This window comes from Takifugu rubripes, chromosome 1, assembly GCF_901000725.2.
Source record: "Takifugu rubripes chromosome 1, fTakRub1.2, whole genome shotgun sequence".
In the NCBI taxonomy this organism is placed as follows: domain Eukaryota; kingdom Metazoa; phylum Chordata; class Actinopteri; order Tetraodontiformes; family Tetraodontidae; genus Takifugu; species Takifugu rubripes.
The window spans coordinates 5,982,468-6,008,536 of NC_042285.1; the positions used below are offsets into that span (position 1 = coordinate 5,982,468).

Genomic DNA, 26,069 nt, shown 5'->3' on the forward strand with positions numbered 1-26,069 from the left:
TAATGTTTTTCTTTGTTGGCTAGATTGGACTGCCACCAGGTAGAGGATGTTTGGGATCCAAGTACTCAGAGGAAGAGGAGGAAAGTGATCTTCAATGAGGACGAGAGTGGGAGCAGTGGCTGCGATGATGACAGTGACCAGGAAGATTGTGAAAGTATAGACGAGGATAGCCCTTCTCTCCAAGTTTCTTCCTTTAACAGGAAGAAACCTTGAGCAGGACCAGGCTCATGTAGGGGGACCCTGCTGTGATGTGATGTGATGTGATGTGATGTGATGTGATGTGATGTGAGAGGGAAATAACTAGTCTGCTTGATGAGGAGGCAGAAAGGAGAGGAAAGGAGATGAAACCATGACCCAGTGGGGTGACAGAGGCCTGTCAAGTGATCATGTTTCTGGACCCCGGCAGCCTTGGCCTATAACAGCACAGCTAAGATGTGACCTAACGATTAGACGACCCCCTAAGTATGATAATTTTTCTATCTATGATAGTAACTGGAACTACAGAATTAACAATAAGCTTTTTCAAATAGGTAAGAACATGCAGCATTCCTACAGCATATTTATGTGAATTTTAAAGCCATTTTTTGGATTTTAGGCTTTATTCCCTTTTCTAAACATACTATTATTTAGAACTGTAATATGTGCAAAACTGTGCATCACCAATATTTTTCCTGTAAATAACCAAAGCCAGGTAAACTTGGTCATGATCATGTTGGTCTTAAACCCTCTTATTAATCCCAAAATGAAGAATAAGCCCAGATAAAATAAGTCATTAACAGTGTGATGAGAAAACTTTATTAAAACAAGTTTGCTTTACAGCTACTTTTTAATGTACAGACAGAATAATGATAACTGACAGCCCATGGGGGGGCAGCGGAGCATCAGGAATATGGAGTCACTGTTCCTGTAATGATCCTTTTAGACTGGATCTCTGCTTCCTTTGGTCCTTCTGGCCCATCGTGCGATATAGTTTCTTACGCGCTTCCTTCTGTCTCTTCAGCTTGGCTTCTTCCTCTTTCTTCTTTTCTTGTAAGAACACCTTGTGCTTGGCGTGCTGGGATACATGGGCTTTCTTTCTCTTGTAGCTGTGGACTGTCTTCAGAGCATGGAGCAGGGCTGCAACCTACAAAAATTGGTTAAGACGGATGTTAACAATTTTAAATTCATCCAGATTGATTTGGTACTTAGATTTTTGTTTCAGGCTTCATCTTACCTTCTTCTCATGGGGTTCTCGGATAGCAATGGGCCTCTGGAGCTCTTTCCCTGGCTTTCCTTTAGGTTGTTGCTGTTTGGGCTTACTTTTGAAGGGGAGAGCCTTTTGGAGCTCCTTTGGGATATGAAGGGAATTGAAGTGTCTCGGTTTCCGGGAAACTTCCTGAAAGATGACAGGAATTCAGACTTGATGACCAGGATTAGGTAGTGATATAGCAGCAGTACTGGATACTTGAGGGGATTTTAAGGAATTAGTTTGCAACAGGCTCAAATGAATGTTCTAAACAATGCTTGAAAGAATAGATGATAAAAGTAATATTTTTAGCTTGAAGCAAAAGCTAGCATTGTTATTTCAAATGAATTAGTTTAATATTGATTCTTCAAATGCTTCTCAGAACATGAAAATGTCCAAAAGTGAATGTTTTACAGTCGATACACAATTGTTATTTTGATACACAAGAAATTTTACATTGACATATCCTGTTTATAAAGCTGAAAGCTTGTTCAGTGGGAAATCATTACTAATGCAATAACAATACTTTTAAATCAAGAATCAGATATTCTAAGCTAATAACATCAAAAGTAGGGTTGAGAATTTATTCCTCATTTCTTCGTATGTTACTTGGGCTTGCAGAGGCCGCTTTACCTTATAAAGAGAGTCTTTGTTGGGCATATTATGGATATTCAGGTCTTGTTTCAGCTGCCCAAGGGTCCTCATACCAGTCCAGCAGTCCTTCTGACCAACTGGCATCAGCAAAGAAGTGACAGGATTGTAGAGCTGGGGGACAGTCACAGGATACCAGGATCGCAGAAACACGATGTCTGCAACCACAAGTCCCAAAGTCATGCAAGAAAGGTGAGAGAAGAACATTATACGTGCAGCAAAAACTTTAGAAACCATATGATTTTAAACACATTACAATTCTATCATCCTTTTTCCTATATTTATTACCGTTTTAAAAATCTGGCATTTAAGCAGAACAAAGAATTATTTTAGAAGAGTACTTTCTGAAAATTCTAATGCTAGAGAGTGTTCGGTCTTTACAGCTTCTGAAGTCATTTTTAAACCAAAAATTGCTTTTAATCTAATAATTTTATCCTCGATTTTTTTTCTCTTATTACCAGACATCTAGAATAACTGCAAACCAATTTGGTTATTATTAATTTGGCTCTAAGGTCTCTATAGAACACAACTGAACAATAAGAGTTTTGTACAAACAGTTGGGTAAATAAGTAAGACAAAATACAGAACAACCACATAAAAACAAAGGAAATCATACATAGAATTTATATATTTTGCACCTTTTTTAATCTAGACATTTTTAGAGGAAAACCTCAAGTTAAAGAGTATATTGCCGGTTTATGCACTTTACAAGCTGTGAGTGTAATGTACCATTTGATAAGTTAAGTGAGTTTTTGAGACACAAAGGCGCCAATGTAGTAGAAAAAGAGACACTTCTGGGCAACGGGGCCAAAAAAGGTGATGCCAGAGAATTTATGGAGAGTCTGTATTTCAGTAGTTCATGCTGTGCATTCCATTCCACATCAGCAGCTCTAAGCATCCGCTCGTTCTTGGAATTGAGGGCAAAGCAGCTGACAAATTCAGAAGCAATGCTGTGATATTGGAAAATTCTCTCACCACTCTTCCAGAATAACTACTATAACTACTAAAATTTACCATTTTGGTCCAAAATCAGCAAAGAAATGTCTCCAGAAGTGTTAATAGTATAGGTATAATTTACAGAAAAACACAGATTAAAAGTGGTCTCTACTCTGGAATAAAACCATTAAACTGAATCTTGAAAATCCCTGATGGGATCCCAGGTAAAAAAACACTTACCATAATGAACTCTACGTGACATTTCCAACAAATTACAGGCAAGTCTTTACAGTCTCTAATGAGTGTTGTTAGCTCACCTGAACAAGTCACACATATTTTTCAACGTAATAAGGTGTTTCCAGACATTTTAGAGCTGAAAAATGAGCAGAACCTCACCACTCATTAGAAGACGGTCCTCGAATGTGGCTCTGTAAGCTCCTGGGGGGGAAGACAATGCCTTTTTGATTTGACCTCTGATCCCGGATACAGTTCGCACAGAAGCGCCTTCAAACTTTGCTACCTCCAACACTGTGTTGAACATGCCCTGAGAACACAAATGGATGTATCAAAAAAACATATTTCCACAGTTTGAACATAACATAATCATTAGAATTCACGCCTGACTGCAATAAATAAATAAGCATAATGTGCAGTGTTGCTGACAAGTCATTAGATAATTACAGGCCAATGAAGGAAAAGGGCCACTACCTTGACAAAAGAGGTGTTTTTAAAGATCTTGTAAGGGTAACCAATGAGCTTGAGCTTCTTCACTATGGTGACAGAGGAATCCAGATTTAAAACGACTCCTGTGGCTGCAATACGGAAGTTCACCTGTCAAAAGAAAATGGATTTATCCACAAGTAAAAAGCTTTTGCGATCACTCTATTATAACGTGTAAGACCATGATACCTGTAGAACTGTTTTGCTGGCCCTCAGTGCTGCCTTTAAAGAACTGATCATAGTGTGATGGATTAAAGAGACACTATGCTGGAGCAGATCACAAATAATCTATCACACTGTCAAATGTTCCCTCTCACTTAAGTTAGTGGTAGAGTTACCGGAGGCACTTGGGCAATATTTGGCAACACGGTACACGTTTTCACTAGAGAGAGGCTGACAGAGGCATCTCTGGTGTCAGTGGAAGCAGAACTCCAACAGGTTCATTTCAATAAACCAAACACGCTGAAACAAGAAATCTGCATCTCCAGAAAGCTGGTCAGAGGAAGGAACAGTGAACTGCTTTTAAATCTCCTTGTACAGAGCTGCACTGACTTTGGACCTGGTAAAACACAGTTCACCAAAGTCTGTAGACATTCCACAAACATCACCCACTATAGAAACTTTAAAATGGAACTCAAGCAGCTTTGATTCTGTGCATCTCCGTGCATCGCCCAGATTCCAGAACTTTAATTTACAGATGAAATGCAAACTTTCCTTTCCCCCAATTTCCACATAAAGCGTCTGAGCCGTGCAGCACCATGAATCTGGAGCTAACGACAACAAATGCCTTCGCCCACTGCAGGCCTTTCTGAAACTAAAACACAAAACCATGCGAGATCTACTACTATTCGAGTGAGATCATACAAAGGACCTAAAATTATAATTACCTTAAGATTTGAACTGAATATTAATGCCAAAAACTTTGATTGATGATAATCTAAATTAAAATTACCGGTATATATAATGAAAAGGTCTTTATTTGTATACTATTGTCAAGATTAAGAACATATTGTCTCAGAATGATGTTGAAAAAGATGTCTCATGTATTTGTTACTTCTAGGCTGAACTAGTGGATGTACAAATATTTCTTTAGAAAAAACCAAAAAGCCGATCCCAACTGCTTGACAGGAATGAACTGTATATCTCTATAGTGGCCTCTATTTTATGGCTGCCCATAAAATTTCTAACCGGCAAGAAAGCCCTTAAAAGACAAACACCGTTATATCTAAGGAACCTAAAAGTGCCATATTATCCCAACCGCCCAGTTCCCTCTTGGGCTGTTGGATTACCAGCTCCCTGTGCAAATACCTCTTCATTTTAAAGAGTAGGCTAAAAACCTTTTATATTCATTTAAAACAAAAGTTTCAAGTTGCTAATTCTATAGCTACAGGCAATATATTCAATGTAAATACCCAATCTGCAAATAGCAGCCCCTTCCCAAATCTAGAGGACCACCACATACTTATGTCCTGATGCCTAAAACTCACTAGAGTAGACAAAACCAAGTAATACTTACGTTATTCCTCGTGACGGTCTGTACAGCCACAAACCCCGTACCAGGTGAAGTCAGTGGACCTTTAGAGAAAGACAGTTTTGCTATTAATTACTCTTACTGTAAGGACAAATTATTATTTGAATATCAATTAATATTGTTCCAAATCATAGTCAAATCTTCATGTCATGTTTTGCCCTCATTGGATCAGAAATTTGATATTAATAGTAACAACAACAAAATATGAAAGAAGACCTATGGAGTGATGTAGCAAACTGTTAAATAAGCAAGAATATGGTTTATATTTCATATATTTTTATGCAACCCCCCCTTTGCTTTGATTAGTTTTTCACACTCTCAATGGGGTTCACATTAAAATAGTGAGTGTGGGTCTCACCCCAAATGGTGGCACCACAGTGCATGTTCTGTGGAGTGTACTTGAGCAGGCGATGGCGGCCGTTGTGGTCCTCAACGTGGTAGAGTGGCATAGTCTGGAAACGTCTCCAGCCCAGTGACAGGATGATGGGGTCCCGAGTCTTCAGTATACGACCGTGCCAGCGGTGTTTCTTCAATCGCATCTTTATAATCACACAAATAAAAGGTCTAAAAATACATTGCTCTCCATTTCCCTTTCCATGCACATATATAAATACATACAAATATGCACATAAATGTACATATAAAAGCTCTTGGAATAATCACATTTTTGAATCAGATAAACAAACTGCTGCTGTTGATCCACTTAAATTAATCATGACTAATCTTCATTTGGGTTTGATATTGTCTGAGCAAAAAAGACCATATATTCAGATTCAGATTCCTTTATTTGTCCCACACGGCGAAATTTCCAGCGCAACAGCAGCAAAAGCACACAGAAAAAATAAAATTTTAGATAAGAATATAAAATATACCAAAAAAGGATATATCTACACACACACACCTAATAATCCAAGATCCAAGATAAATGGATAATCAGTGTGTGTATATTATTAAATCACGATGCATTGACTGCATCATAATTTCAATCAAATTCATTTGAATGACTAATTTTGCCCTAATATTTATATGTATATGTGTACATTAAGGCACAAGTACCTACCTGTAGGAACCCAATGCTGCTCTCACTTGAACCCAGGCCTCCAAGGATAATGGGATAGTGGGGATCAAAGTTCGTGACAAACTCGCAAGGGACCGAGGTGATTTCAACTCTGATGTACATTCCTGGCCGGAAGCCTTCATACTGCACCCTTGTCTCATCATCCATGTGCTCAAACTCGACCCTGTTGAGCTGAGGGGGTGAAATCATGAACTTGAAGTCTATTTAGGAAACCATCTGGCTTCGTTTTCAGAAGCTGATCTCGTACCTCTGCCTGCTTCTGCACCTCCTCCTTCAGGACGTCCAAGTATTTGGCGTCTCCATCATCGTAACTTTCATCAAACAGCTCTCTGAGCTTGCGCTTTTTCTCCAGACGCTTCTTCTGGAGATCCTCATCATTCGCCTGATTATTTTCTTCGGTTTCGTCACCTTCCATATTCTGCTAAACGCAATATATGCATGAAAATGTGAATCACTTTTTCAAGGAGTATTGTGATTTATTCACCAAATTGACATTGTGAGAGGGATCAGAACATACTTCATCTGCATTTGGTTCCCCAGATTTTCCTACGTGGACTTCTCCTGTTTCCAGATCTTCAAAGTCACCATAAAGCTCATCTTTGCACACAACAATACAAAATGGATGTTACAACATTTCATACATTGACAGAAGAGTGTGCTGTCTTGGCTTTAGAAAATTCAACTGGACTTCCTTTAGTTGCCATAAAGACGTTTCACCTTTTATCCAAGAGGCTTCAGCAGCACTGAAGAAAACTCTTGGATTAGAGGGGAAAAATCCTTTTTCTACTAAAGGAATCCAGTTGAATTTTCTTAACACAAGAATTCTCTTCAGCCTGGATTTTACAGTCTAAACCTGAGTAGTTAAAACTTTACTCCATTAAAAATAAACAAAACACTATACACAAAAAAATTCTTTCAAGGAAAAAGGATTAAAAAAAGGGGACAAGTAAAGGAAGAATCACTGAACTTCACTAAAAGTGTGTCCCAAGTTTTAAAAACAGGGTCAATATAAATTGAAAATTGAGTTGTTTCCTGTTTAATTTTAAATTAATTCGGCATCAACACTTCTATCAACATTAATTCATATTTAAGTTGCTTTTTTCTCATCGGGCATTTCTTACCATCTTGCTTTAGTAGCGTAGCTGCATCTTGTGTAGCATCCCACTTTCCAGTTATAAAGCAGTCCCTGATGGAATTAAACATCTGTGGGGGAAAGAGTATTTTAATATCATTATTTCAACATTTTTGACCTTTTTACACAGACAACCGTGTCTTTAGAGCCACTTTACCTCCTCCGAGTTCCAGTCGTGGGAGTTGTTCGCATAAAAGCGGGAGCAGTCAACAGTATTTGCTTGGTGCTTTTTAATATTCTGAGGGTAGCTGACCCGAAAAATACCTCCCAGTTCCTCATTTTCATCTTCGGGACTAGAACTCTCTGGAACTAACAAAAGACAATGTGATTATCAACAACGTTCAGATGTACAAGGCATGTATTACAATACAGATTACTGTCCTGATTCTAAAACTAGTTAGGGAAGTAAGGGTTGCATATTTAGTCTGTAATAGATGACTCAAGAAATGACTGATGGGTTTTGAGTGCAAGAGTCAGTAACTAACAGTAACTTTTTTCTGAAACTATTCTGTTGTGGATTTGCTCTGGTAGTTTGCGCCACTGTCTTTTTACATCACTCATCTTCTACAGAGTTTCAGCCAACATCCAGACAATTTAACAATTGTGAAAAATGATTTAACATACATAAAAATTCCTCTTCCAATCAATAATTACAATCTGACCAGGCCCTAATGTAGCAAGATATATGTAAAGCTCTGAGAAGGAAAACATTTTAAATTAGCATCAATAAGTCCCACACAGAGCAGTGGTCTTTATGGCTGAGGAGCCGAGGGTTCTTGGTTCAAGTCCCCGTGTGGACAAAACTTGGGAGGAAAAGCAAAAAAGTCTCTATATATGATAAACCTTAATGGTTGCAACAGAGATTTTATGAAATAGCTTTAAAGCTCATGTCAGTTAAATCATATTTTTGACAAAAAGGTGAAATTATTAAATTTTCTTTTGAAAAACAAAAAAACCATTTCCCCCCATTTTTAATGGATTTTTCAATATCATTGACATACTACATGAAGTAAATATAAGTGGCCAAAGAACAGATTTACAAATAAAACATCTTAACCTTACCAGAGGCATAAACAAGTTTTCTCAAATTAGGAGCCACTTGTTGTTGACGCAGAAATGCATCTGAGGCTTTCTGCTGCAGCCCCTCCTTCCATCTTAGACTCCCTTCAAAAAACAAAGGAAAAAATATTTAAAAAAATAATTCTTTCTTTCTTTCTTTCATTCATTCATTAATGCATTAAGTAACTGCTGCAACCAAAATTGCACCTGACCACTGTAGAAGCCCAAACTCTGAACATTATGTCAGTACTAGTTTCAAAATTGCTTTAATCAGAAAACTTTTGTTATATTGTGACCAATATGCTAAAATAAAGCAAATAAAGCAGAAATAGCAAGCAAAGAGAGAGGATTCAAGGCATATTTCATAATTAACTGAAAATCAGAGCAGCATTTTTAAGATTTGACTAAAGGAAATTAATGAGTTAGAATGATAAACAGTATTCCTTGGCTGTGTTTTGCCAAGCAAATGAGCAAATATCCCTGATTATTCACTGATTATGGGATTACTGACAGGTTCTAAGATGTTATGAATTGTTTTGGACTATATCTCTGCTCATATTCAGCCAAATGTAACAAAAAGAATAGAATGGGCCTTAACGGCACAGATAAAGAAAAAATGACCGGAACCTAATTCAAGACTCCTTGAAAGCACCGAAACTGCAGTTGCATTCCCAAATTTAGTTTGATTTTGCTTAAAATTGCTGTAATTCCAAAGTAGTAAATGTTGTAATTTTATTACTCGTCTTAAAGTTCACAATTTGAATTTTAGTAAAGGAATTACCGGTAATAAAAAGGCAACCAGGTAGTATACACATATCAAACATTCAGGTGGGAATTTTCAGAAGCTGTTCTGTATTTAATGCAAGTATAATTACCGAATTCTTCCTCCATATAAATAGCAGTTTGTTCCTTTAAGCTGGTGTTGGCTTCCTCCTCTTCTTCTTCTTCCTCGTCCTCCTCCTCATCTTCCTCCAGACTTTCTTCCTCTCCGTCCGAACATACTTCTGCTTCATTCTCACTCATCTCCAGTTCATCCTCACTGTCAGCAAATGCTGGGGTCTCTTCTTCCATCTCCAGCACAGGTATCTCCTCTGTTGGCACAACACAAGCGGCACTGTTCCGTTCCTGGCCTGAATGAGCCTGCGCCACTTGGAAAGAAGGGCTATCCTCGTCTATACTTTCACAATCTTCCTGGTCACTGTCATCATCGGAGCCACTGCTCCCACTCTCGTCCTCATTGAAGATCACTTTCCTCCTCTTCCTCTGAGTACTTGGATCCCAAACGTCCTCTACCTGGTGGCAGTCCAATCTAGCCAACAAAGAAAAACATTAAGAGAAACAGATACTACTGATGAAGATTTCAATTAATGAAACATTTTTGTAAAATATTTAAGTGAATTATAACATAACCATAACTATATAACATAACCTCTGAAATGTATGCCTGATTAAATTTAAATATTAGAATGCCATTATATGGCCTTATATTTCAGTGTCTTTGCTAAAGGTCAATTCAACAAGGTGCTATACTTTTCTAATATTTTGGGTTGAAAAGAATGAATTGGAACATTTTTGGTTTGCTTTGGTAAAGAAAGACCTCATCAACAAAGCTCTCACTCACACTGGTGATGTCACCTGACAGGCCTCTGTCACCCCACTGGGTCATGGTTTCCTCTTCCCTCCAGCAGCCTTTTCAATTCAATTTAATTCAATATAATGTATTTTGTATGTATTTCTATGCTCTATGTCTTGCCTCTCCTCTCCTACCTATTCTATCCTCTACCTCTCCTCTCCCTGTCCTCCCCCTTCTCCTCTCTCTCTACCCAGCTGGCCATCAGCAGGAGGGTCCCCCTACATGAGCCTGGTCCTGCTCAAGGTTTCTTCCTGTAAAAAGGGAGTTTTTCCTTGCCACTGTTGCTTGTCTGGGGTTAGGCCCTGGGATTCTGGAAAGCGCCTTGAAACAATTCTGATTGTAAAAGACGCTATATAAATAAAGACTGATTGATTGATTGATATAACAAGTTTACAGCTGTTTATTAATGACTGCTGACAGAAACAAGAAGTCAAAATCTGCAGTGCGTGGATTTATAATTTATTCTCTTCTCCGTGGACCAAGACATGAGCAGCTGTCTTAGTTGGTTACTGTTACAGTTTTTCTTATCGAAATAGCATTAAGATTAAAGTGCATCCCTGAATCAACACCCTTGAGGCTGCTCTCTTTCTGTTGTTATTTTAATATATAATAGTAGTGAATATAGTGAATAATATAGTATAATAATATACTATAGAATATAGTATAATATAGGGAATCTGAGACACACAAATGTTGATACTTTGAATATGATCTGTTTCTGAATGAATTTTTGAGAAGCGATTCATCCAAATGACCAATACATTTTTAGCCTACAAAAACAAGTGACTATATGGGGCTATAAAAACTATGTCAATCCCAAAATTGTTGAACTAACTACAGTGAAGTTTAGATCCTTGATGTTCTTGAAGTAATGTTATTTTAATCAGAATGTGATTGGAGACTAATTATTTATGGTAATGTTCAGAATAAAAATATTTAATGATTTATATGTGCTGTTGTTGGATACAGATTTTCTAGATTTAATGATTTCGTTGGGTGAAATATTTCACCTGTTTTGCTTGTCAAAGCCTGTCGAGTCCAAGGTGGTGGAGTCTTTGAACACCGACATCTTACTTTTGGCAATCTTGACATCCAGCGTGGTGTGTGTGTCAATGAGAGACTGGACCAACTCTGTGGTGGGTCGCACTTCCTCCTGAGGAAGAAGAAAACAAGTAGTGACAAACATTTGTTCATTCAAAAGATGTCATCATGTGTATCAAACTAATTCCAAGCACCTGTTGATTGATGTAGTTTGCAGGAAGGTCAATATAGACGGCATCCTTGTCATATACAAGTCCGCCAACGCCTGCCATTGGTGCATACAGCAAGCGTTCTTTTTCATTTAAGGCTCTCTTCTTTTGAGCATCTGGCAGTGGACATGGGTCCGGCAGGAAGTTTATATCCGTCACGTGGAAGTCTCCAACGCCTGTACGGGACAATAATACACGCAGATTACTACAAACATCTCCAAATATGATCTTGTATCTTGAAGAGTGCTTACGTACCTGGGATGTGGACTTGGCCCTGATTTTTCATGTGTGTCCCTCGCAGGTAGCCATAAAGAGAGACTGTGCGATCATTCTTGGGGTCTGTCCTTAATCTCTCGGGGTCGGTCAAGTCCTCCATGCTGCCAAAATACAGAAAAGAAAATGGATATAAAGTAGACTTTTAATGCTTTTTATATTCAATTATTTTAACTAATTTTAGAAATGCTAAAAATCCAAAGTAAACACTAACCGGTCCACTAGAAAATAGGGATGGTTGGTCTGCCACACCAGAGGATGAAACTTCATGACAGAGATGAAGCGGCCAAGATTCTTCACTTCCTGAGTTTGATACTCACCATACACCATTCCAGACAAATAGAACAGCTTGGCCCCCTGATGAGTTCAAGTACAACATTGAAAACATTCTTTGTAAAATCAGTTCAACCATGAATACATCAATATTCCAAGTTTTACCTGATAGACCTCAGTCCAAAATCGATGTTTGAGGGTTTTTTTGGTCTTTCTCAGTGTTTTGTTGTTTTTGAACGAATCGAGGTGAGTCAAAACACCCATTATTCGGGGAAAGCCATGGACCTGGCAGATGTTGAGAAACTCAAACGTTTCCATCTCAAAGCCGAAGCTCGCATCAATCAACATTAAGACCTGGTGAGAAATGCCAAAATAATTTTAGTCATCATATTTGAAAATACATTGATCAAAAATTAAAAGAATAGCTAAATCAAACATTGTATTTTGTTTAACCATTACTCAAATTGAAAATCTTGATTATAAATTTATCATAAAATTTGATTTATAATCAGCCCAAAATGTACCGTAAGTGGGAAAATCAGGGAACGAATCAAGGAAATTTTGAACATTTGTGTATGTAATACTATGGAAAACAAGGCAATGTAGCTATGAACAAGATACCAGACACAAGTGTTGATTTATAATATAACGATCTTAATTTTCCGCTGTCAGTCTCCATGTTTCATGGACTATATCGCTGCTCTCTGGCTCTGTCTATATGGCTCTAATGGTTTACTATCTCGTCTTCTTAACCGCTTTATCCATTTCAGGGTCATGGGGAGGGTACACAATGGGTGAAGGCAGGGTCCACCACTGGATGAAGGGTTGAAGGGTCCTGTGTGAGCATTGGTGGGTTCGGTACCTTGCTCAGGGGTACCTCAGCAATGCTCAGAAGGTGTTTATCCTTCCATGTTTTATCTGCACAGCTCGAGCTGAGAACCCCCGCTTCTCGACCTAGTTCCCAACAGCCTGAGCTACCACTGCTCAACTGTATGTATGTAACTGTATGCAAGATCCTTTGAAAACTTTTTAAATTGTCCCGTTTGCATTTTGATTCTATTTTTATACCCTTTTTTAAATCTGTGACTTTTATAATTGAATCCTTTGTGTCTGCTACTGTACCTTTTCCATGAGGGATAAATAAAGGTTCCTGTTATCACACAATTCCTACAACAGACTCAAGTCGAGTCAATCAGCGGGTTCCATTAAATAAGGGAGTTCAGGCATCAAATATGAAGTTGAATATATGAAGTTGAATATATGAAAATTGTCAATAAAAACATCTGCTTATTCCATGATTTTAGTTTAGCAACACTTACCAGGTCAGCTACTTTTGCGAGGTCGATCATAGTGTTAATGTCATTATTGCACTCCATGAAGGTCAGACGTCGCGTCTTACCTGAAGAACAGAAAAGGGCGCTAGTGTGCAATGTTCTTTGAGAGCAGCAGGACTTTAAGACTTCTTTTACATCCAAATATTTTGGTGTTATTGTTGTTTTTACAGAGGGCTATAAAATATTGAAAACGTTTGACTAGAAGTATTAATCGTGATAATCGTTATTGATATTTTCAATAGTCACATCAAAAGATGTGACCTAACAGCTTGACTGTTGTATTAATAATACCTGAGACAATAGTTACAGGACCACATATCTCCCCAAGTTTCTGTCGGGTAAAGTTTTTGATCAAGCAACGGATCAAGGTACTCTTTCCAACTTTGGGGGGTCCAACCACAACAATGAGCACTGGGGGAGGTTCGGAAGGAGTGCGGTCAACTCCAGGGATATGATGCTTTTTGGTTTTGAGGTCTTGAGCCCTGAAAGAAAAAAAAAATTATGTATGCTGCATATATCTGCATATATCTATGTCTGATGGAAAAGTTGAGCATCAAAACAGACCTGTGAAAGGTCTTAGCCATGCGCACTGCAGACTGAACTGCAAATGCTTTGGGGTTACGTCTGCCTTCATTTTCTGTAGAGCTTTCTTGCTTTTTGAGCTTCTTCTTTTCAGCCTTTGGCCCACTTTGTTTATGCTGATGTTGCTTCTGTTTCTTAATTTTCCTCTCCATCTTGTCCATGCCTGCTCTCAGATAGTCAAAGAGACAGACGGACCCGAGCGATGCAGTGCACTGCACTGGGGTGACGAACTCTGAAAACCTACAAAAACTTTACAAAGTGTGAAGAATTAACAATTAATACTTTAAATACAAGTCATCACAACAACAGAATAATAAGACAATGTTTTATGTATAACGTCTGTAAACAAAGCAATTAACCTCTGTTTTTGTATGGAATATTAGTGAAACAGTGTTGACCAGTTGCATGCTGAATGAACAAAAAAAGGAAAATGTATTTGCCTACATCAGTTTGTCATTCCATCCTTTACGATGCAACCTTATGCCATCATTTAATATACAAACAAACAACTCAACAAAACTTCTGGACAACCAGACAGAAACTGAATTCTTTGAGGCCTCTTTATTTCTTTCCTCTAATGACTATGACCTGAATGTATGCAAATCTACATGGCGTTCTTAAGTGAAGACTGATAACAACAATGTTTTTTATTAGCAGCCTTGGGTGTTCAGAAAGACATGTTTCAGTAAATTGTCTTATTAAATGCGCCTCTTATACGTCAACATTTAAATATTTTTTTTCACATTTCCCGTATTGACATTTCTAAACTACTTAACTTAAGATATGTTGTACACAACCAATTTTCATATAGCTTAATCTATCACAATTTAACAAATGCCAACGTATCTTTTGCAATATATAAACAAAACCAATGTAATAGCAAGCGTGTAAGCACGTATGCTACACTGTATCAGATAAAACAACGAAGGTATTGATTAAAAAGGTATAACAATTTAGGAGACTGAAATAATAGACCTATAATATGATAAGAGATTATCCATAAACTGTGATATAAATTCTGTTACAGCAAACACGAAAGACTCATATTAAACACTGTGATGCTTTTTTCACAGTGCCTGAGAATGAGATCATTTTAACCTAAGACACACCTAAAAACACATACACATTTACAATTACGTTTATAGCAAATTCGTACATAATAAATAAATACCTATTGCAGCACTTTGACTCAAAATCCGGCTTCAATAGCACACACGTGCACCTCGTTACGGAAGTGGACGTCACTCATCTTCTTCTAATATATTTCCGGCATTTCAGTTGCAATTATATCTATTACTGCCCCCGTGTGGTCATCAAGGGTCAGCTGCATCTTACCTGAGCTAAGCCTCGGGATCCTTTGGGACATACAGTACTTGTAACAGGGTTATCCCTTTTTTTTTTTTTTTTTTTTTTAAATTCTTCTTCGCCAAGTATGAAACATTTAAGCCAACGGCTGCTGCAGCAGGGACATTTAGTCCAACTGATCGACAGGTTTATTCTGAAAATAAAACTTTCTTTTCATCTCTCTCACCAAAGAGGTCAAAAGTTAACCAAAAGCATGACTTTCAAGGCACCATTCATGAGGACTGGCCATGAGTTTACCACTTGCAGAGCACTACAAGCTGTCAACAAGTGGGCAGCAGAATATTGTGTTTATATTATATGATTTATTCATATGATCAGATCATTAACATCCTGGCCCTCACTAACAATCATGTTTTCGTATACTATTTTATATATTTTTTATTTACTCATGATGTTCTAGTCCTCATATATTAATAGTTGTCTGGAATAAAACGTACTTACCATTGCTCCTAATCCTTACATTGTATTACAATATATCGAGCGCTCTCCTGTAGTAACATCAGGTACTACAAAAACAAATCAGTGCCTCCTCTCTCGTGTTTCCGCTGGACGAGCTCCAAGTGTTGTCCATGGTCTGATCATATGGCATCAGTTGCCTCAGAATTGATAGCTTTCACCCCTTTATGAATGCAAACCTTAGAGTCAAAAAATTGGGATAAAAATATCACTAAAAGCACTGCGCACATCAACATTTTCAAACTCACTGTCACATTAAAAACCATCACTGGATCCTGATGTGCTAGCAAATTATAGGCCTATATCCAACCTTCCCTTTATCTCTAAAATTCTTGAGAAGGTGGTGGTGACTCAGTTATTGGAGCACCAGTGGAGAAACAGCCTGTTTGAGATGTTTCAGTCAGGCTTTAGAGCTCACCACAGCACAAAAACAGGACTTCTTAAAGTTACTAATGATCTTCTTATAGCTTCAGATCCTGGACTGATTTATATGCTGGTTCTGCTGGACCTCAGTGCAGCTTTTGATACAGTTGATCACTGCGTCCAGTAACAGAGACTGGAACATGTGATTGGGATTAAAGGGACAGCACTAGACTGGTTTAGATCGTATTGATCTGATAGATACCAGTTTGGTCATGTCCATGGCGTTCCCTCTTCATACAGTAGGGTTAGCCATGGAGTTCCACAAGGTTCTGTACTTGGACCAATCCTTTACACCTTGTACATTCTTCCCTTAGGAAACATTATTCGGCAGCATGGGATAAATTTTCATTGTTATGCTGATGACACTCATCTTTATTTATCCATGAAACCAGAGGAGACAGAACAGTTAGTGAAGCTTCAGACCTGTCTTAAAGACATAAAGTCCTGGATGTCTTCAAATTTCCTCCTCCTTAACTCAGGAAAAACTGAGGTCATGGTGTTTGGTCCTGAACCTCTCAGGGATAGATTAGATCACATTATCACTCTAGATGTTATCTCCTTAGCATCTAGTCTCTCTGTGAGGAATCTTGGAGTAACCTTTGACCAAAATCAATCAAAATCAAAAATGTCCTTTAATTCACACATTAAAATAGTCTGTAGAAGTGCCTTTTTCACCTGAGAAACATTGCAAAGATCAGGAAACTACTGATGCGGCATGATGCCGAAAAGTTAGTCCATGCATTTGATACTTCCAGGCTGGACTATTGTAATTCTTTATTATCAGGGTGTTCAAACAACTCTTTAAGAAGCCTCCAGCTGATCCAAAATGCTGCAGCTAGAGTTCTGACAGGTATTAACAAAAGAGATCACATAACTCCTGTACTGGCGTCTCTTCTTTGGCTGCCCATTAAATTTAGAATAATTTTTAAAATTCTTCTTCTGACCTATAAGATCATCAGAGGCCTAGTGGCACCTTACCAGCCCAATAGACCGCTCTGCTCTTAGAATGCTGGTTTACCTGTGGTCTCCAGAGTCTCTAAGGGTAGATTGGATGGCTGAGGCCCCCCTGCTGTGGAACCGGCTTCCTCTCCTCTCCTCTCCTCTCCTCTCCTCTCCTCTCCTCTCCTCTCCTCTCCTCTCCTCTCCTCTCCTCTCCTCCTCACCTAGTAAACCAGTGATGTTATTTCTTGTGTAGTTTTTCTGCCCCCCCCCCCCCTCTCTCTATCTACAGGTATCACTGTCTTCATAGCTGTATGCTGACCTACTGACCTCCGACCCACCTTACCCACTCAATTCTACCGGCAGTTTATTATAATTAATATAATTTATGTATTTCATTGATCTCTGCCTATTCTCTCCTCTACCTGTCTTCCCCCTTCTTCTCTCTCTCTACCGAGCCGGCCATCAGCAGGAGGGTCCCCCTACATGATCCTGGTCCTGCTTAAAGGGGAGATTTTCCTTGCCACTGTTGCTTGTTGGGGGTCAGACCCTGGGATTCTGTAAAGCACCTAGAAACAATTTTGATTTTAACAGACGTTATATAAATAAAGATTTATTGATTGATTGGTTAAATCATATTTTATAGATGTAATTATATTATTTCCCTCATTTTAAATAAAAATCACTACTTCCTTACTCAACAAAAAACCAACAGTGCACCTCTGGAACATTTAAAAAAGATGACATTAAATATTAAACCCAACATACAACTATACAATGAAATAATTCTAAACATGAAAAGTCACAAACACTATACGCAATATTTTAGGTCCATTCTGCACAAGCATGTTTCTGCATCGAAACACGAACAGCTGAAGATTCAACACATTTTCGAACATTGACGCAGTTTGTTAACACCACAAACCTCCACCATCAAATGTTTGTGGACACAGTTTAAGAGACCGTCGGTTCTCTCATTTCTATTAAATAAAGTAATATTAAAATCTCAGCAGGTGGTCACGTTTTCTATAATTAAAACGCGACCAATTGCGCTTCTTTGTGGCCACAAGCTGGTACTGTAACCAAAAAATGCTGGATTAACGTTTCCGATAATTTAAAATTTAAATGAAACTCCTGATTTCATTATGGTTGAATTTGGATTAATGCCTTTAATAATTGTCACGATAAAGCGCAACATTAAGCACAATTCATAATGGGTCGTTAATTTGGCTCAAAATTTAAATGCTTGTTGAATTTTCAGGGACGATCTTTTACTAAAAAGGTTTTATATTTCAGAAACAGCATATTACTGACAGAATTTGGAGGAAATATTTCACAATGGATGCGTTTTATTGGTTTTTAATGCACTTTGGCAGAGTTCACCTGCTGCCAACTGAACCAATCCGCCCACTTGCTTTGGTTGATCAAAGAGCATTTTTCAAAATAGCAGTTATGAAAAAGCATCTCTCATAGTGCTCACGGAGACACAGAGGAAGCAGAGTTACAGCACACAGCTTATCTGATGAGCAAAAGCCCCATCTTGGACTCATCATCAAAACAAACAAACAAACAACACAAATAACACATGGAGAGCTCATTGGGTGATCGCCTGAACTACGATTCCACCCTAATAGAGGAGTTAAACATCCAAAAGGTTACTTTCCTCATGGAGCAACACCAGGATGTTGACTTTCTCAAAGAGGTTTGCCTATGGTTATGTAGCCAAATGTTTGAGGACGGCAACCAGTAAAACGGAGGCTGTCAAAATCGATAAAAATGTACTGGTTTTCATCCATGAGACATGAGGAAATCACCATCCTGAGACAGCTGCGAGGTCTGAATCCTGACAATTGTTGCATTATAAAATGCAAGGGGAGATCATGTCTGCTTACGTTTTGAATTATTGGATCAAGACCTTTGTGAATATGTGCAAGACAGAGGAGAAGGACTGCGTGTTCCATGGATCAGATCCGTCATTCAGCAGATGACCACGGCCCCTCAATTCTCAGCTCCTGCAGGATTGTCCACGCTGATGTCAGGCCTGATAATATCATGGTGGTGCACCGCAGACAACAGCCCATCAGGGTTCGGTTGATTGACCCTTGCCTGGCATTTCAAGTCGGAGATTGGCCCTTTTTTTTTCAAGTTTTAGGCTACAGAGCTCCAGAAGTCCTGTTGGGTGTCCACCCCTTCACCGAGGCTGTAGATATGGGGTCCCTGGGGGCAACCATCATGGAACTAGCTTCACCTGCACCATTTTTGAGAAGGACAAAGAATACGATGAGTTGAGTCAAATAATCCAGAATTACAGCCAGCCGTCAGACAATCTTCTGGGCCGAGGGGAGGACACAGAAATGTATTTCTTCCAGCAAAAGCACGGTGAGAGGCGCTGGATGTTTAAGACTGCCAAAGAATACACAGATGAAGGGGGAACCAGGCCCAGAAGTTAACCAGCATCACTCTGGAAGACAATCCCACAAGAAGGACTCATAGACACCTGCAGGAGAAGAAGCTGTTCCTGCACCTGCCGCAGAAGATGATGCAGGTGAACCACGAGGAGAGGATCAAACCCTGGGAGGTATTGCAGCATCCTTTCCTCTCTGCAAGTTCTCTCTGCAAGTTCTCTTATTGACACCACAGAGGAAGACAATTTTAGACCAAACCTTCATGCATCACGCGTGTGAAGGTTTGTGTGTCCAATGCATGGGCCCACACACTACTGAAGCCAGGTCCGTGGAGGTTAACATCGGTCGTGGCTTTTGGGAACCAGTTTGGAGAAAGACCAGCTACCTATATATATATGTAGAGACTTTTCAAGATCCCCAGGTATTTGTAGCTGTCCTGCACATCTGTGATGCTCCCTTTAGGTAGTTCAACCCCATCAGTTGCGATCACCTTTCCTCTTCTAGATATCATTCGCCCAGATTTATCTAGTCTGAATGACATCCCGATGTCTTTACATAAGGTTTACACATGAATTTAAAGATTATATCCAGACTTTATGATGTACAGATGGAAAAACCTTTATAAGATCCATGGGTTAAAGAGGATTAGTTTACATGTTTCACAATTTAGCGTTGTCTTTTTTCTCAGTATATCTTTTGCTTTTGATTATCTTCACCAAAGTTGTTTATCATTTACTTCTGTAAATATCAAACCCTTGTTCTGTTCCATGAGCATATATATGTGTGCAATGTCTGTGCATGTTTTCTTCAACCCTTCTCACTAAGATTAAGCTTTATTTCCCTCCCCGCTCAGAGTTGCTCTCAGAAACCTCCTGAATCCCTCTTAAGATAAGATCCCTTGCTTGGAATTTTAAGAATCCTTTCTAGGATGCTCTGGGTAGTCGTAAGCTCAATATTTCTTTAAACATTTCACCTGCAAAACAAGAATAAAATCTGTTCTTCATCCTTTGTCTTTAAAATTATATTAACTATTGAGTTCCATCCTGTGGTGGAAGCACAGCAAATTCACTTGTTTTTCCTAAATTGAATATTGAAAAGCCTTGCATATAAAATACAATAGTTTTACATGACATGTTGAGTGTTTTAATTTTATGCTGTGATGCTGAAAAATCAATTTGAGAAGCTCTACTGTTCAGAGTCAAATTGACCTGCTGAATTAAAACCAGTACAAATGTCTCAAATGTACTAAGTAACATAAGAGATTAGCAGTATAAACCCTGTGTGTGTGTGTGTGTGTGTGTGTGTGTGTGTGTGTGTGTTTATTTTCAAAGCACATGAGGAAAATTTCATCACAGCGTGCATTGTGTCCATTGCATATTTGACACAGGTGCATCACACAATTCCTTCTTTTGATGTCATCAGATGTCCTGGCACCTTGGCTTCTTCTTCATCTTTTCCCCCAACAGCAGCCTAAAAAGGAAAGAGGATGGTTACTGTGTTGTTGATTTTATTGTAAAGTTGAGACGCACATCATATTTTCTTTCTCAAACACACTCATACATCCATCCTTGTGAGGACTTTCATGAACATAATGCATTACCCAACTCCTAACCCTAACCATCCCAGCTAACTCCCTGACCTTACCTCAAACCTAAAGCCAATTCTAACCTCAACCTTAAAACACATTTTAACCCTTGGTTGTGGAAATTGTGGATGCAAGTTGTGCAACTGACACACAGGAGACTCAGACTACTTGTGTTGAAGTGAAGTTTAATGACCAGGAGAAGTGACACCAACACAGCAACAGTTCACACATGCACCAATTCTGATGACATTTGTACCTACAGGTATATAAGGTAGGTCACTGGCTGGTTACAACCATGTACAGTCAGTCTGTTTTTCTCTATCCCAGACAGAAGATGTTGACCTTGGATAAAACAGAATAATCTAGCCTGTTGGTCCCTTCAGACCTACTTAGTCTCTGGACAGAATGGAAAACAAGATCACTGAGAGTTCCGAAACTACTTCAGGATAATAAATAAGAGAGAAGGTCAATATAGGACTCTGTAGGACTCTAGGATTTATGGAGAAGTAGAGTACTAATATCTCCTTCACATCATCAAAAAGTCATTTGAGGTTGTGAGAACCAAGAACACACATACACCTACACACACATTCACGCACACACACACACACACTCACACAAACACACACACACACACAGACCTATGAACATTAATGCACAAATAAATTGCAGACATTCTGCCAGCAAAAACCTTTTGTTGGCATTAATGGATATTTTTCTTTAATTTGTATATTGTATATATTGACATAGTCTCTCCAACGTGTCGTGGGTCTTCCCAGGGGTCTCCTACTGGAGGGACATGCCCTGAACACCTCACCAGGGAGGCGTCCAGGGGGCATCCTAACTAGATACCCAAACCACCTTATCTGGCTCCTCTCAATGCAGAGGAGCAGCGGCTCTACTCCGAGCTCCTCCCGGATGGCAGAGCTTCTCACCCTATCTCTAAGGGAGAGCCCAGCCACCCTATGGAGGAAGCTCATTTCGGCCGCTTGCACCCGTGATATTGTTCTTTCAGTCCTTACCCAAAGCTCATGAGCAAAGGTGAGGGTAGGAACGAAGATTGACCGGTAAATCTCTTCACCACTATGGACCGATGGACCGATCCGCCTGTCGATCTCCTGCTCCATTCTTCCCTCACTCGTGAACAAGACTCCGAGGTACTTAAACTCCTCCACTTGGGGCAGGATCTCCTCCTTGACCCAGAGAAGGCACTCCACCTTTTTCCGGTTAGAACCATGGCCTCGGATTTGGAGGTGCCGATTTTCATCCCAGCTGTTTCACATGCGGCGGGAAACCGATCCAGTGATAGTTGGAAGTCACGGGCCCATGACGCCAACAGGACCACATCATCTGCAAAAAGCAGATACCCGATCCTGAGGTCACCAAGCCGGACCCCCTCAACACCATGACTGAAATTCTGTCCATAAAATTTATGAACAGAATCGGTGACAAAGGGCAGCCCTGGCGGAGACCAACCCTCACTGGAAACGAGCTCGACTTACTGCCAGCAATGCGGACCAAACTCTGACACCGATTGTACAGGGAGCGGACGGCCCGTATCAGGGGGGCCGGCACCCCATACTCTCGGAGGACCCCCCACAGGACCCCCCGAGAGACATGGTCGAATGCCTTCTCCAAGTCCACAAAACACATGTGGACTAGTTGGGCAAACTCCCATAGAGCTGGTAGAGCTGGTCCACTGTTCCACGCCCAGGACGAAAACCACATTGCTCCTCCTGAATCCGAGGTTCGACTATCCGGCGGACCCTCCTCTCCAGTACCCCTGAATAGACCTTTCCAGGGAGGCTGAGGAGTGTGATCCCCCTATAGTTGGAACACACCCTCCGGTCCCCCTTCTTAAAAAGAGTGACTACCACCCTGGTCTGCCAATCCAGCGGCACCGCCCCCGATGCCTTAAGGAACTCTGGGCGGATCTCATCCACCCCCGGGGCCTTGCCACTGAGGAGTTTTTTGACTACCTCGACAACTTCAGCCCCTGAGATATGAGAGCCTATCCCCAGGTCCCCAGGCCCTACTTCCTCACTGGAAGGCGTGTAGGTGGGATTGAGGAGGTCCTCGAAGTATTCCTTCCACCGATTCACAACATCCCGAGTTGAGGTCAGCAGCACACCATCACCACTATACTGTACACAGCGTTGACAGTGCACTGCTTCCCCTTCCTCAGACGCCGGATGGTGGTCCAGAACCTTTTCGAGGCCGTCCGAAAGTCGTTCTCCATGGCCTCACCGAACTCTTCCCTTTTCAATAATGTCCGTAAATTTTGCAATTGAATAAAATGTAAATCAGGACAGTAATAATCCATTAATTAAGAAAGTTTGGCCAAAATGCAAGTGTGCGCATCTGCCCTGTTAGCTTCATAGACCACCTATTTTTGTATCTCCCCAATCAGCTGCAGGCATGAAATCCAGGAATATATTTCATCACATAGAGCCAGACCAGCATCCTGAGCCATAGCTTTGGGCACAATTCTTAAGTAAGGTTTGGGGTATTTCCCTACTTTAAAATCAAACTCATGCCCACCTATCTCTTCAAGGGTTTGAGGTAGGGGCTGAATAATGAGTATGATTGTTGGGGTGCACCAAATGCCTGCCAAATTCCAACACCAACAGACATTCTTAAAAGTAAAAATGTCAACCAAAAAGAATCTTTGCTTAATTCAACTGACTTTAGGTTTTCAAAGACGTTTCACCTCTTGTCTATAAGGCTTCTTCAATTCTGAGCAGAAGAGTAAACATGAGGCCTTTGTGTGCCAGTAGGAAATGGAAATTTTTTCTTCCTAACACTTTCACTCAAGAAAGTAAAACATTTTGTATGTTAATCCTTGTTCAAGGGTACCTTGATATTGATTGGAAGGTGCCAGAATACCTTCCATGTTTTTGTCCGTACTGTCTCAAACCAAGAACCCTCCACTGTTTCCCTTCCACCTTTATGAATTGTGTTTCATTTTATACTTTCATGGGAATCTCTTTAACCCAATTAACAGAAATGTAATCATAATGAACTCAGTATTTTTATTGAAATATTAAATTAACGGATAAGTTAATTCCGGTATTTCTGGCTGCAGTACCATCTTTTGGCCACATAGAGGTGCAGTTGGTCGAGTTTTAATTATAAGAACGTGAGCGCCTGCCGAGATGTTAATATTTTTGACTAAAAAGGTGTACTGTAATCAAAACATAAAGTAATTGGTAAAAAACAAGCATCTCTCCATCGACCAGGCCATTTCCCCACATATTGTGACTTTGAATTTTGATTGTCTAAAGAGCCCATCTGTAACATGACCTAAATATAATGGGCCATCCCTTGGCCAATCCATAACAATTTTTCGTTAATTTGATAACTTGCATTTTTTAAACTTTTTTGTAATATTCTCTGTAAATCCTAGAGATGATTGTGAGTGAAGATCCCAGGAGATCCGCAGTTTCTATAATAATCAGACCAGCCCGTCTGGCACCAACAAAGCCACTTCTTGACCACTTCTACATGCCTCAAGGCATTGAGTTGTGGCTATTGTGGTGATTGGCTGATTAGAAATTTGTGCTAACATTCAATTAAATAGTTTTCTCTAATAAAGTGGCCAGTGAGTGAATTTTACTTCAATCTGTCTGTCTGTGTCTCTTTGCTGCTGTCTCTCCCCCCCCCCCCCCCCCCCCCCCACCACACACACACAGAGACACACACACAGACACTACATTCATATACTACTGACCCCAACTTTAGAGTGACAAAATGCACGTTATGATTTTTAACAGGAACGTGGGAGTTCTACTCGCAACCCTAACTCTGCACTCTGTAGCTACAAATGATATACTCTCTGTCAGACCTGTTGAAACTGAGCAGCAGAAGTAAACAGATGACAGCCATGGGAGCTCTTGACCTCTTCTTTGATCATGACAATAAAACAGGAGGTTGTGTCTGAAGATCATCAACTTGAAATCACATAACTATGTCTAATGATTATGACTCTGAACCAAATGTGGAAATTTTGAAATCATATTCCTTAAGCAACCACAATCACATCAAAAAATGGTGAAATACCACTCGGGCAATCTCAGAAGGTCTGAGGGTCATGATGGTATGCTGGTCACTGGTCATTTTCTTTTACATCATACCGGTAAGTGATGCATCGGCATAGAACACCAATGTCATTTGAACATAGATCGTTCATGTACAAGAGGAACATCTTCCCTGAGGAGCTGGAGAACCATCGAGTGGTATTGCATATACAACAGAGGTAGCACAGGCCAAGGACCCCAGCTGATGCAGCTGCAATTGGTACTGAGGTGGTGGAAACACAAAGGCGCTGTCTCCGAACCAGGCAGACAACATCTTTGTTGGACAGGGTGGGATTTGGGTCTCTCCTTGGGTCTCACTTCTTCTCCAGCTCCTGTCTGCTTTGAATCGATGTGGCTTTCTTGGGGCAGACCTCCCATCTTTGGGACACATGACATTTAATTTTGTTGCAAATAAATGCTTAAGCTGATATTTCATTTCGTTTTAGTGTACAAGAAAGAATAAGCCACGCAGCTGCACTTACGCCCTTTTAACACGTATAATATTCTGTATGCAAGGAATTAATGGTAAATGATAGTTATAGAATTCCAAAATCCCCAAATCTTTGATGGGGTTTTAGGTGAACTCGCTGCTCCTCCAGCTGCATTCCAGCTAACTGGAGGCATTGTAGGTCTGAGCCATCTAGCTCTGATATTTAAAGTGGACTGTCTTTATCTCCATAGTAACTGTGAATATAATGTAAATACATGCACCAAGCTGCTGTCAGGAGGATAAAATGTATCAACATTATTCAATTCATTAGCAATTTTGCAACATGAAATTGTAGATGAATATGACTTTTCCAACTTCCAAGATCAAGATGAGAAGATGATGGGAATACCATATTATTTCCAACCGAGGTTCCAAGATGCAAGTCCAAGGGTGGCTAAATCTGTCAGATGTAATTTGAAACATTTCTTTAGATCCTCCTACTGCTTTGTGTTGCCCACTTATCCCACAATGCTGCTTTTTGCAGAGTTAATGTGGTTGTTGCCCTATGCCACCTCCAAAATCCCCCTTTCTTAACACTGTGTGAAAAGCATTTTGAAACTTATTTGAAAAAGCTTCTTTTTTTTCCCAACACAATTTGATGAGCTTATTTCATTGGCAGTGTGTACCGGTAATCTTCTCTTCCCTTGTTTTCC

General features: G+C 39.8%; 1 protein-coding gene across 3 annotated transcripts; it reads right to left on the bottom strand.

The window, feature by feature from the left end:
- Positions 1 to 772: 772 nt before the first annotated feature.
- On the bottom strand, positions 773 to 14,939 carry bms1 (BMS1 ribosome biogenesis factor). Of its 3 annotated transcripts, XM_011618038.2 has the most exons (24): positions 14,849 to 14,939; positions 13,660 to 13,926; positions 13,387 to 13,577; positions 13,081 to 13,160; positions 11,927 to 12,115; positions 11,703 to 11,845; positions 11,471 to 11,592; positions 11,201 to 11,391; positions 10,976 to 11,118; positions 9,511 to 9,641; positions 9,208 to 9,423; positions 8,336 to 8,437; positions 7,431 to 7,582; positions 7,263 to 7,344; positions 6,659 to 6,738; positions 6,389 to 6,562; positions 6,124 to 6,312; positions 5,422 to 5,602; positions 5,049 to 5,107; positions 3,521 to 3,643; positions 3,209 to 3,356; positions 1,859 to 2,034; positions 1,214 to 1,375; positions 773 to 1,123 (listed from the first exon to the last, which is right to left on the bottom strand). In XM_011618038.2, exons 2-24 carry the CDS (start codon positions 13,836 to 13,838, stop codon positions 896 to 898), a joined length of 3,441 nt encoding a protein of 1,146 aa, XP_011616340.2. In that variant the 5' UTR covers positions 13,839 to 13,926; positions 14,849 to 14,939; the 3' UTR covers positions 773 to 895. The 3 variants fall into 3 exon arrangements, with proteins under 3 accessions (XP_011616340.2, XP_029701680.1, XP_011616339.2); XM_029845820.1 differs by having other exon boundaries at positions 6,389 to 6,559; positions 9,208 to 9,641; XM_011618037.2 differs by having other exon boundaries at positions 9,208 to 9,641.
- Between the last annotated feature and the right edge of the window lie 11,130 nt (positions 14,940 to 26,069).